This window comes from Myxocyprinus asiaticus, chromosome 9 (genome assembly GCF_019703515.2).
Source record: "Myxocyprinus asiaticus isolate MX2 ecotype Aquarium Trade chromosome 9, UBuf_Myxa_2, whole genome shotgun sequence".
NCBI lineage: Eukaryota > Metazoa > Chordata > Actinopteri > Cypriniformes > Catostomidae > Myxocyprinus > Myxocyprinus asiaticus.
This window is the reverse complement of record NC_059352.1, coordinates 44711956-44725847: the sequence shown is the minus strand read 5'-3', so window position 1 is coordinate 44725847 and position 13892 is coordinate 44711956. Positions and strand designations below refer to the sequence as shown.

Here is a 13892-nt window from a genome sequence, read left to right as displayed (position 1 = left end):
TTTCTCTTGGTGTTTTTCAGAGTCAGTTGAATAGTCTCTTTAGTGTCCTAAGTTTTTATAACTGTGACCTTAATTGCCTACCGTCTCTGAGCTGTTAGTGTCTTAATGACCGTTCCACAGGTGCATGTTCATTAATTGTTTATAGTTCATTGAACAAGCATGGAAAACATTGTTTAAACCCTTTACAATAAAGATCTGTAAAGTTATTTGTATTTTTACAAAATTATCTTTAAAATACAGTGTCCTCAAAAAGTGATGTTTCTTTTTTTGCTGAGTTTATTATATTGTGTTTAGTTTTCTGAGATATGTCTGTAAAATAATAAGTACTTTGATCCACAGTCTATACACATTTTTCTGCAATTTTGTAAGTGACCGGTTTGCATTTACAGTATAATTACCAGTATAAATGTATTGTGGCCACATGCATTTCTGTCAACCTCCAAATGTGGTTTGAGTGATCTGGTCATAAAACGCTTTGGACTGCGTTTGCACCTGTATTTAGTGCTATCCGCTCGTGATCGGATCAGCCAAAGCGACTGTTACAGAGTTCCCGCGGAACCTTAAAAAGTCTTAAAATATCTTAGAAATTAAGACTTTTGTTGTATCATTTATGTAAATTTAAATTTGGGGTTGGAAAGACAGGAATTGTGATATGACCTAATGTGATTATCAAACTTCAAAAGAATATGATTTAATGAAATAATTGCATGCGCTGCGTCCTTCCGAGCGAAAACATGGAACTGTTATATTTTCTCCAATCACATGGGGGCTTATGAGTGTGTTCAGCTGTTGCAGAGCAGTTCACAATCATTAAGCCATATCGGAAATTTATGACAAGCGATTACTAATGATCAGCTGTTGATGATGATGATGATGTAGTGTTAATATGACAATGTTTACTTTTAATTGTTTATATTGTAATACATTGTAGATTATTGTAGGAGTTCACGTTTTATTTCCCTTATTTGTTTGAATAAGTAGCTGGAAGCTGTGAAGTGCAAACATTTCAAAATAAGAGTCCCCGGTGTATATCATAGTTAAAGTGCTTTTAAAGTTGAAGGTGCATTCAGTAATTTGGAGCTAATTTAAAAAGCTTTACACATTAACGAATGAACTGTTTTTGTGAAGAGTGATCTGAATGGTGTACACTCACATGAGATAAAGACTGTACTCATAATAGTTTTCTATAAAAAGTGTTTTTATTATACATGGTGTGGATCACCCCCTTCAATGTGTTTTGCCATGTTGAAATGACATGACGTACTGTGTTTCACTAAACGTTGAAGAAGAGAATACTTGCGCTAATTGGCTGCCGCCTATGTAGATACGCATGTCTATGCTTCGTGCAGTGTTGTTTGGAGACACGAATAGCAAAAAGAACACTATGGAACATACTTATTATTGTGGTGGAATTTACAGAAAACTCAATCAAGTTTCCCTCAAACTTTTTAAAATTACGTGTGTAGTCAATGTATGTTAGTAATGGACAGTTTTCTGCTGTGTTTACAAACTCAACCGGAAAGCAGCGTGTAATTTTCTTTTCTTTGTTATCACAGCTATAGTAAGGGGGGCCCATCTACCTCCACCTCTATGAAACAGCATATGTCTTAATTTGTTTAGTAGCTTGGCACAGCGATTGTTGTGGATTTTGAGTAAACAATGACGTTGGTTTGCTGGGAAACATAACTTTGTCAAATACAGTATTCATGGACGTGCTAAATTTGATCAACAAAACAACTCTAATCTTTTCTTTACCATGACATTCTGTATCGCTAGATAATTGAGGTTTATTTCACGCTAAGCATTTCTCTAATAAAGGTAATAACTGTCTTTAGAAATAACATGAAACGTTGACACTGACAGTCTCCAAAGATTATCGATATGAGGGACAATAATAATCTGTCCTTAACAGTAGAAGTCTGTTCACTTGAATTCTGATGTTTGTTTTTAGGCAAAGCAATTATATTATAGTAGTAATAAATAACCTCAAACTCCGACATTTTCCAGATGCAAATGTTATTCCAGAGTTGGAGGAGGCAGCAGAGACTATCATGCTGATCCACGTCGATAGATGGCAGTACAGCATCTAACACCACTGTCGTATAGATAAAGTACACGAAGAAGAGCAATGCTAATGCTAGCTAGAGAACTAGCGAATGCCCCTTTAAAAGTTTAATATAGGCTACCAATTAAAAAAAAAAATATTGGCGGAGTAATTGCTTTTCTTTCAACACATAATTGAATCAGCACAATCCAATATCGGTTGACCTCTAATTTGTATCTATTTATGTAATGGCACGTAAACCGATTTTAATATGATATAATACTCAAAACATGTCTTGAGTATTTTAAACTTGCATATAGCCTACCCTGTTTTACTAAGCATAGACCATGTTAAATGTGTGCCCCTGCCTGTTTAAGAAGATATATAATTTATTTTGAGATTGTGTTGGTTTGTTTTGGTATGGGGATATGGTATTAATTTTATTTGTTCAGGTCTTGAAAAAGGTCTTAAAAGTCTTAAATTTGATTTTAAAAAATCTGCAGCAACCCTGTGATAATGCCAGGTATAAACGGGCCACAGATCCATTTTGAGATGCGAGCCTTAACCACACTAGGCTAGTATTACGATTATACAGTAGATGCAGGTCATTAAAATGTGGGCTCAAAGTCCAGCTAATAGATTGACTGTGTTTCACATTCCCGTTTGCTCAAAGGTCCAGCTGAAGACCGTTGTAGAGGAACTGCCAAGTAAACTCGAGACAGAACTGGCTGAATCTGGATCAAACTTCAGCGTGGGTCAACGGCAACTCGTCTGTCTGGCTAGAGCCATTCTGAGGAAGAACCGCATTCTCATCATTGATGAGGCCACGGCAAATGTGGATCCTCGGTGAGAAATATTTTGGAACATTTTAGAAGTTACTTTTACTTTTTACTGTCTCTCAGATTTATATCATCTGTTAAACTGATATCCATTATGAGTGCTATAAAATGTGTTTTACAGGACAGATGAGCTTATCCAGAAGACCATCCGTGAGAAGTTTAAGGAGTGCACCGTCCTCACCATTGCACACAGACTCAACACTATCATAGACAGTGACCGTATCCTGGTGAGTGCCAGTGACATAACAAAAGAACGCTTGTAACATGAAATATGTTACAACATGAAACGTCACTCTAATTTGCAACCCATTTTACTTCTGTAATCTGATGAATTTCTGAGTTAAACAGGAAATGCAATGAGAAAAAAAAAAAGTTGGATGGGGCTTAAATGTATCCATCAAGAATTGATTGGATATTCAAAAGTGGGCATTGTATACCAGGTGATTGGAGGTGAGGGGTTAATAAAAGTAAGAGGGTTTTGTGATGTCATCCGATAAGGAATGACATTTCACAGGCAGAGCGATAATGTCACCAATAAATCATGCACAAGACCAGCAGTGTGTGTTAAAGTAAATAGCATGAATTTTGATTTGATGTTTACTTTAAACAAGGGCTTTAAAATTCAGTGCAATTAATTGTATAAAAATGTATGCATAAAAAATTAACGCAATTAATCATGCCCCCAGACTGTAATAAGGAATATTCACTTTCATGTTTTTACGAGTCTTATTCAGCAGGGTGCAGTAAGCGCAACTCGACCCACGTCCACACTAATATGTTTTTGTTTGAAAATGCATCTTTTTCTCTACATTTCTGACGGTGCCGTTTTTGACCGCAATAACTGAGTTTTTTAAAAACATTCTCCCAAGTGGTTACATTTGAAAGCGCAGTCTTCGCGTTGTAATGTGGAAGGGGAAGACAGAGATATCTGAAAACGATGACATTTGTTGTCATGTGACACAGTCGTGATCCATTCAACCCAAAGCAATCAAGAGACGGCCCACATTGTAGCAGCATTATTGTGCTTGTTATTCATTTTGAGAGCATTGTTAAAGATAAATGTTACTTTGTGCAACCTTCACATTGCATTCCTTCATAGCCATTGCAAAGTTTACTCGGAATTGCTGTCCAGCAACGAAACACAAGAACAATTGCGTTTCAGCCCTTACATGGAATGCCAATTTTTCAAATACACAGTAAAGGGATTGAAGCGTTTTCATACGTATTTAGTGTGGACGAGCAACTTTTGGAAAACTATTTAAAATGGCAGTGTGGACAAAGAGTGTTTCGAAAAAGCCGTTTTCAAATATATCTGTATTAATGTGGACACAGGCAAAATGCAGCTGTACAGACAGCAAAATAAACAATATATGGCTTTTAAAGTAGAGGTGGGTAAAATATAGGTTTTTCCGATACATCGCAATCTGCATTTGAACGATCTCTATATCGATTCTAAAATCGATCTTTTACTCTGTGTGTCAACCCTCTACTACAATGAGAGGAAATTGCTGGCATTAGCTACCAAATTTCGTGCAGTGCGACTAAAATGTTTATTAGCAACTGGCTGGTAAATGTTTAGATTTCACTCACCAGTAATTATGTAGTATATTGGTGGATTATTCACTGTGTGTTGAAAATAAAACCTGTCCCGTGTAATGCACGTCCAAAGATGAGATCCATGCAACCCATTTGTCATTTAATAATGTCTCTTATAATACCATTTCTGTGTTGACAGTTGATCAAAAACAAAAAAATTTTTTTTTACATTTCTAATCACATGTAGGACAGATGAGATAAAGCCATTCGAGTCTCTCTTGTTAACATGCACTACTTTAAAGATGCTGTTTACAGAAATGCCGGCTTTCTTAAAAAGACAGTCCCGGTTATTTAACACTTGTTTTAACAAATCAATGTAAATACCTGTAAATAGTACAAATTATGTAATTAAATAATAAATATGTAACAAAAAATAATATATGCAACATATTATCATATTTATTTATTGAATACATGGATTTGTTGTTTTTTTTAAAAAATTTTTATCTGAAATGTGACAAATTATTTAAAAAAAACCTAATACAATATAATTAGTAACATTTACAGTTGAAGTCAGAAGTTTACATACACCTTAGCCAAATACATTTATACTCAGTTTTTCACAATTCCTGACATTTAATCGTAGAAAACATTCCCTGTCTTTGGTCAGTTAGGATCACTACTTTATTTTAAGAATGTGAAATGTCAGAATAATAATAGAGATAATTATTTATTTCAGCTTTTATTTCTTTCATCACATTCCCAGTGGGTCAGAAGTTTACATACACTTTGTTATTATTTGGTAGCATTGCCTTTATATTGTTTAACTTGGGTCAAACGTTTTGGGTAGCCTTCCACAAGCTTCTCACAATAAGTTGCTGGAATTTTGGCCCATTTCTCCAGACAGAACTGGTGTAACTGAGTCAGGTTTGTAGGCCTCCTTGCTCGCACGCGCTTTTTCAGTTCTGCCCACAAATTTTATGTTGGATTGAGGTCAGGGCTTTGTGATGGCCACTCCAATACTTTTACTTTGTTGTCCTTAAGCCATTTTGCCACAACTTTGGAGGTATGCTTGGGGACATTGTCCATTTGGAAGACCCATTTGCAACCGAGCTTTAACTTCCTGGCTAATGTCTTGAGATGTTGCCTCAACATATCCACATAATTTTCCTTCCTCATGATGCCATCTATTGTGTGAAGTGCACCAGTCCCTCCTGCAGCAAAGCACCCCCACAACATGATGCTGCCACCCCCATGCTTCATGGTTGGGATGATGTTCTTCGGCTTGCAAGCCTCACCCTTTTTCCTCCAAACATAACAATGGTCATTATGGTCAAACAGTTCCATTTTTGTTTCATCAGACCAGAGGACATTTCTCCAAAAAGTACGATCTTTGTCCCCATGTGCACTTGCAAACTGTAGTCTGGCTTTTTTATGGCAGTTTTGGAGCTGTGGCTTCATCCTTGCTGAACAGCCTTTCAGGTTATGTCGATATAGGACTTGTTTTACTGTGGATATAGATACTTGTCTACCTGTTTCCTCCAGCATCTTCACAAGGTCCTTTGCTGTTGTTCTGGGATTGATTTGCACTTTTCGCACCAAACTACAGTCATCTTTAGGAGACAGAATGCGTCTCCTTCCTGAGCAGTATGATGGCTGTGTGGTCCCATGGTGTGTACTATTGTGGTACCTTCAGGCATTTGAAAATTGCTCCCAAGGATGAACCAGACTTGTGGAGGTACACAAATTTTTTTCTGAGGTCTTTGCTGATTTCTTTTTATTTTCCCATGATGTCAAGCAAAAAGGCACAGAGTCTGAAGGTAGGCCTTAAAATACACCCACAGGTACACCTCCAGTTCAGTACACCTCCTATCAGAAGCTAATTGCCTAAAGGCTTGTCATCATTTTCTGGAATTTTCCATGCTGCTTAAAGGCACAGTTAACTTTATGTAAACTTCTGACTCACTGGAATTGTGATATAGTAAATTAAAAGTGAAACAATCTCTCTGAAAACAATTGTTGGAAAAATTACTCGTGTCATTCACAAAGTAGATGTCCTAAACGAGTTGCCAAAACTATAGTTTGCTAATATTAAATCTGTGGAGTGATTAAAAAATGAGTTTTAATGACTTCAACCTAAGTGTATGTAAACTTCTGACTTAAACTGTATATTTTTGTAATGTACCTAGTTGAAATTTCCCTTGTATAATTAACAGCATTAACTGGGAGAGAATCTCTTTCATATGTAAGCAAAAGGGACATTATAACTGAAATATACCAAAATGAATCGATATCGAATTGAAATTTGAATCGAATCGAATCAAGAGCTTGTGAATCGGAATCGAATTGGGAAATCTGTATCAATACCCAGCCCTATCTTAAAACCACTTTTTGTATTGTCTAATCAATGATTTACTTGTCTGCCATTATTATATTTATTATATATTATATTTAAAATATAATTATTTGATCTTTTTTAGTTATTTGTATTTGGGGGCCTTTCTCTGCAAATATTAGTATAGTAATTAATAAACATATCATGTAATAAATTACATTTACAAATTTTAATCGATTGACAGACCTACTTTAAACACTGCTGTTATCCATCTTTGAGTGAAAAGCACCAAACTTTTTGGACAAATGTATCATAATAAAGCCATGTGTTTTTTGTTTTTTTGGACATGTACCATGGTAAAACTATTGCTTTCTTTGAAGTACTTTGGAGTGCTAGCTACATACCAATTGTTCATGAAAATGGTACTCTTTCAGTACCAATATTTTTTTTGTAAGTGTAGGGAAAAATAGAACAATATTCAGACTGATAACCAAGATGACCACATTCTAAACAGTGATCATATTTGATTATTTTAATGTTTAACTTGCTGTCTCATTACAACCATCTCATTGCTCGTCAGACTAATCAACACACATACTCAAACACACCCATGTTACGTTATGATGTCCTCACCTTTACCTTTAATTTATTACAGGACATGTGATAATGTTGTTAATAATGTTGATGATAATAATGACTATAATACTTGATATGGTTGAATAAGCAGCTCAAGCCCATTCCATTACGTCAAATACACATACAGACATATCTTTTGGACTCATTGGCGCATTACCACTTTTTCTCACAGGTTCTGGATGCAGGTCGCATCCACGAGTACGACAATCCCCATGTTCTCCTAAAGAACCAGAATGGGATCTTTTATAAGATGGTCCAGCAGACCGGAAAAGCAGAAGCAGCCTCGCTGGTCCAGACCGCCAAACAGGTGAGTAAAGAACTCAAATGTAGTGACCCCCTGCTTTAGCGTAATACTGATGTGAATCTTCCATCCATGTCATGCGGTCTGATCAGTGAATACGTGCCACATGTACCTGTGCCAGATAGCCACAATACATATCCTTTGAAAGAGCCCAGGCCTTTGTGCTGTCAGTCAGTATTAGTTTCCCCCTCCTCGGCGGCATGTTGTTCTTACTTCAGATCAGGTTCCTCTCCGCCTCCTTCAACCGGTGAGCTCATTCTGCAAGCCGGCCCCTCTGGAGCTTACCACCGGGGCTTTCAAGCACACATCTACCTGATATTAGACCACTCTGTCTTTGTGCACTTTGAATACTAGCTCAATCGAGAGTATATCTGATAGTGTGGCCAACTGTTTTTTTTTTTTTTTTTTTTTTTTTTTTTGCTATGCTTTGTGTTGTTGGGACTTTTCTTCGTCTACCTGCGGGGGGTAGGGTGGGCGTGATGAACACCAGGTGGTTTTCTTCTTTTGTCTTTATGCTCATTGTTCACCATGGGTGCTTTTAAATACAATAAGAGGTTTTGATTACTCCATAACAGTGTTATTAAATAAGAGGGGATTTTTACTTCCATTCAGCCATCTGTGTTCTGTCCCCTGTGTTTAGAAAAGCATTGTTGTGACGCCTTTAATCCCTTTCCAGGTCTCATTAAAGGGTCATATATACATCAGGGGTTTTCAGCTGGTTTTGCTTTAGGATCCATATTTTACAGTGGACGTAAATTGACAAACATTTTTTGTAGAGTCCGCCCTCTACACTGCGAGTGAATCACTCGCATATGCGACCAAATTTCACGCTGTGCAACTAAAAAAATTCTCATTAGCCACTGGCTGGTAAAAGTTTAGATTTCACTCACCAGTGATTGAGTCTTGTAGTGGTGAAAAAGAACTTTACCATCAAGATCCTTTCCCCACATGCTCTCTCATGAGCACGCACTAGAAAGGAAATGTACCTTATTTGGCTGAAGTGGGTCCTGAGGTGTCAAAGCTCTACCCCATAAACCGAATGTTTTTTAGAGCAGCCAAAATTAACGCGTTAACCCATGCAATTTGTGCAAAAGTTTAACGCGTTCATTTTTCTTAATCACGATTCACTCATTTACTTTTAATACAGCATAAAACAACATAAACACTGATTGGAAGGGCGGAACCTTTGCTATGTGTCCACCCGGAGTCATTACACTGACGGACACACCACAAACACACACAGCAGCAATCCAATGATGGGAAAAGGAGCTCTTAACACAATTTGTTGTACAAAACAAGCCTAGATGGAACTTGTGACAGAAATCAAGTATTTTTAGCCTAAGTAAGGTGCATTTTAATTACCACAGAAGCACACTAAGTCTTAACTATCACCAAAACGCAGAATGAGATGTTTTTGTCTGCAAATGCTTTTCATGTAGTATTCAAAGCGGCACATGATGCTGGCACTGATGCCCTGACACGAGTCATGAACACGGCTTCACGATTGCTGTAACAAAGCAGATAGCCACAGTCTGCCGGCTGATAAAATAGCACCTATTATGGTGCCTAATTTTGTTTTAAAGGTCTCATACAATAGATTTACAAGCATCCAAGGTCAAATAAACACTTTAATTTGCTCATAATTTAAATTGCAGCATTACCTTTTTTTCCCAATATCAAAAACGACTTGTTCAATGATCCGTACTAAAGGATTAATTCTAAACTCCTCCTTTCAGAGAGCCTACTCTGCTCTGATTGGTCAGATGTCCCAGTCTGTTGTGATTGGTCTACCGCTTAGTGTAGTGTTTGAGGGCGGGTCAAAGCTGTTCGCGAGCAGCCAGTGAAGACCAGAGGCAGGTTTTTTGTTACCAAATTACGTAGGTTAGTACAGGAAGTAAGTCTGGAATTACTAACGACTCATTTCAGGTGTTCAGAATCGTTTTTTTTTCTTTTGGGAGTCAATAACTCCATTTGTCGTGCACTTTGATTTTTGAAACTTTGCAGACTTTTTTACATTCACAAACAGCTATATAACGCACTACATGAAAGGTAATATTTGAAAAACCATAATAGGTGCTCTTTAATATTGTGGAGGATGAGAGTTTAGAAGATTTAATGCCTATTGCAATGACTATGCAACCTATGTGGGGACTAATTCTTTCAATTTGCCAAACTCCAACTTAGATTTTGGGAAACATTTGATGTTACTTGAATTGGTGATATTTTAGTGCATTTCTATCTTTATACTGTGGAAGGCTTGTTAATAAAGCAATATTTTTACATATTGTTTTGTTTTCTTTCCTAAAGAAGGAAATAAATGCATTTTGACAGGAAAAGAAGAATACAATCACGATTAACTATGAAAAATAGTGCGATTAATTGCAATTTTTAAATTTTAATGGACTGACAGCACTAGTGTTTTTTTTTTTTTTTTTTACATAATACTTTTGAAATAGTAGCAAATAAATGTTATATGTGGAATTCTATTTTCATTATTGGGTTCCAACCTTGTTTCCAACCAAATTTCAAACAGTGACTAGCTTGTATCATTATAATAATGCAATTTCCTGACATATGAATTTATAGAATGTGAAATTTTTACATTTTTTAAAAGCTTAAATGTGATTAAAATGATGAAAAGCAAAATATGAAATAAAATATACCCTCACATACTATAGTATGTGAAGTCTTATATATGAATACTGTATATATGTGAAGATTTTTCCCAGTTTGCTTAATATCTTTTTCAGTTGTATTATGCTTGCATGTTGTCAAAAGTCTGGTGAGTAAAAACAAAAATCCAACTTGTCTGTAGAGGGTTGTTTAAAGTCATTTGGATATTTTTTCTGGGGCTTAAAGTATAAACTGTGGTGTAAAAAGTGGTGTTACCATTCAGTAAAAAAAAGTACGCGGTGAAACAATTTTGTTTTACAATATATCTAATATTTGAAAAACTTTTGTCCTATGTATGTATGTATGTATGTGTGTGTGTGTGTGTGTGTGTGTATATATATATATATATATATATATATATATATATATATATATATATATATATATAAAACCTTTAGACCCTCATGACTGTGAAGTAAAAGAAAGATATATATATATATATTAGTATTTATACATTTTTATGAAGTCAATTTTTTTCATTTCATTAGAGAGTAACCCTTGAAAAACCTCTTGATATTTGTTACTCAAAAAAATGAATGATATTTGTTAATTTTTTACCTTGAAATATGTTTGAAAACTTTTGAAATTAATGATTAAATTGTGTACACTCAACGTGTATTCAAGTTTTATTTTATTTTTTATTATTTTTTTTTTTTTTAATACCTTTTACTTGGTTACACCACAACATTTTTAGTCGTCAGTCATCTATTTTTGTAGAAAATGCTTTAAATGTTTTCAAAAATGTATCATACCAACATGGACACAAATAATACTTTTCTATAAACGTGACAAAAGTGTTTTAAAACTTGATTTAAAAAAATTATAATTTTTAGCACCTCGGACAACCTTTTTTGTTTCTGTCTAATTTGACTGCCGTCTACCAAGTGATAGATTAATTTGCACTAGAAGACATTTTGATCTAACACAACTTTTGATGTCCTTAACAAAAAAATATGGGAAGGCTGTTTATTTTGCTTCACTAATTATGCGTCATTTGTGCATCAGTTATGACCTTTGTGACCCATTTTTGGGTCGTGACCCACCAGTTGACAACCACTGATATGCATCACACTAACTGTGCTCCATTTAACACATACTGTAACTTCTCTCTTTTTGTTTGCAGGCGTACATGAACCGCAGTCCGTCCCACCTGCCCAACGGCTTTGCCACCACAGAAGATGGCAGTCTGGTGATCTTTGAGACGGCTCTATAACAGCCCTGTACCCACCAAGTGCCTGATCTACACAGGGCACAGCTGCTTCCAGCTACCCCAAGCACTCTCCTTCTGAAGAGGGCACCAGGACAGACGTTCCGCCTCCCAACCCCCAGACACCATTATGAGATCTCTGCTCAGCCAGGCTGAGTGGTGTTGGAGCCTGTACACACGTACACTTCATAGACGTGGTCTAATGTTGGATAAAATGACTCCAGAGAGGAAAGGGTGATCGCAACAATCACAAGAGGATGCAACAATTATGCATCAACTTTATACACCAGCATTCTGATTTCTCCAATAAAATAGTGATAGACTAGGTAACTCTTAAGATTACTTGATTGCATCCTGCATATTATGATTTGTTTTCATACGTGCCTTAATATAAAGTGCATTACCAGGACTGATAGATATAAGTCTTGTATGGGACAAAGAGGTTGCTCAATCTAAACACTGTGCTATTAGCTACACCAGTGGCTACTTATATTTAGTAATACAGGTGCCTTTACTTTATAATTTGTGGTTTCACAAACTGCATAAACCGGCTGGATTCTGACAGCAACCATAAGACCATATAATTACGACTTCCTTGAGACAAGTCAGGTATATAAGGAAGATCTCTTTGTTTTTGTTTTTCTTCTGCCTTAATTATTGAAATGATTAAAAGTACGTTTGAGAGAGTGTATAAAAACATACATTTGCTGAGGGCATTCTGTTAATGCTGCATTATTTTGAATGTGGAAACTTCTTATTCCTAGTCTTGACATGCAGTTTCTGTGCAATACAAACAAGACTGGGCATTGTTTTAGTGTTTATTGTAGCCTCTACATGTAATGCTGTCCCTTCAACTTATTAAAAATATTTTTATAATTTGTTTTTGTAAATTTGAAAGTGTGAGAATGAAAGGGACGTAGAGTTGAATGATGGCAGTAGAGTTTCTCTCTACTGTTGATTTGATTTATGCCTTAATATCTCTTATGTATTTTCATAAATGACTGAACATATTTTTTGTTTCTTCTGTACAAAGATAAGAAGTTGCAATATCTGCCAAAAAATATATTTTTTATGATATGCAGGTTAGTTTAACACCTCAGTTTAAGTTTGGTCTTGCAAGATTTTGTTTTACTTCATAGTGAACACATGATTATTTTTTTAAAAGTGTCATGAAGTTAAATGTTTGTTGTCATATGTAACAAGTAGGGGAAATATTATATCGTACTTATAGCTGTCTAGTTTTGAAACATAAAATGTATTTCCCCTCTCGGTTTGTGTTCCGTTTAAGTTAGTTTCCACTGGTTGGAACAATCAGTGTTTCATGTTCAAAGATCTGTTATTACTGCGAAAGTATGTTTGCTATTTGCATTCATGTTCAAAAAAAGAATTGTGTAATTGTTATATTAGATTCAATCATTTGTTTTCATTATTACAAATGTGTGTTATTAAAGATTTAATTATATGATCATCTCACAGTGCGTAGCATGTTATTGGACACTTGGGTTGCACTTAAAAATGTATAAATGTCATTGCATTAGACAACAAAATATCTAACCAAGTGCAAACAAATGTGCTAGAACTTCTCAAAACTGAGAGTGACTCGATGCCATGCATTTTAAATTCATTTTGTGCGCATTATTTTCATATGGGTTGATTATGGCTGGGAAAACCCCCTGTATTCCAATAATCCAGAGAAGAACAACCTCGGGCATTGAACTTTGTCACTTTACGTCTTCCATAATGGCTTAAAAATTTGGTGCCGGGGGTGACGGCAGGTATTTGTTTACAGTCTGTCATCTCGTGTCCCATGGTGTTTTGAGACCATGTTATGTTAGGGCATAAAGGAATTAACCTGAGGGCACAATCCTGGATTGACCAAGAACAAGAGGCAATGTGTTAGGCAAGCAGGCATCGAATCACAGCCTCTTGTCCTTGCCATTTATGGCTTTGTCTGTAATCGTAACCATCATCTCTGTGGTGTAAGTGATACTGTAGGCTTTTCTCTTCCTAGATGGACATACAAAAGTGTGAGATCTTTGCAGTAGAGGATCCCATTGTGTTCAGTTCAAAGGTGTGCACAAGAAGGAATGTTTGCCTTTGCTTTTCCATTGAAAAAGCACTTTCAATACACTCTGGTAATGTACAAAAAATTGAGAGGTGATATGAAAGGATAGCCAGATCCATTGTTATGAGAGAAATGTGGTATGCTCCCTTGCAGCGATGATCTCATGCCAAAGCAAAACACACTCAAATATGGTGATACTGTAAGTAGGCCAGAGTTACTTTAAACTGATGATTATTATGTCTGTCCTTGTTTTACA

At 35.9% G+C, this 13892-nt stretch overlaps 1 protein-coding gene across 1 annotated transcript in view; it reads left to right on the top strand.

The window, feature by feature from the left end:
- Positions 1 to 13039, top strand: part of abcc4 (ATP-binding cassette, sub-family C (CFTR/MRP), member 4) — an 80968-nt gene extending 67929 nt beyond the window's left edge. Inside the window, exons 27-30 of the mRNA XM_051706542.1 lie at positions 2718 to 2890; positions 3005 to 3110; positions 7563 to 7697; positions 11488 to 13039. Of these exons, the coding sequence (XP_051562502.1) occupies positions 2718 to 2890; positions 3005 to 3110; positions 7563 to 7697; positions 11488 to 11577 (504 nt within the window). The 3' untranslated portion in view covers positions 11578 to 13039. The remainder of the gene's footprint in view (positions 1 to 2717; positions 2891 to 3004; positions 3111 to 7562; positions 7698 to 11487) is intronic.
- Positions 13040 to 13892: the final 853 nt, after the last annotated feature.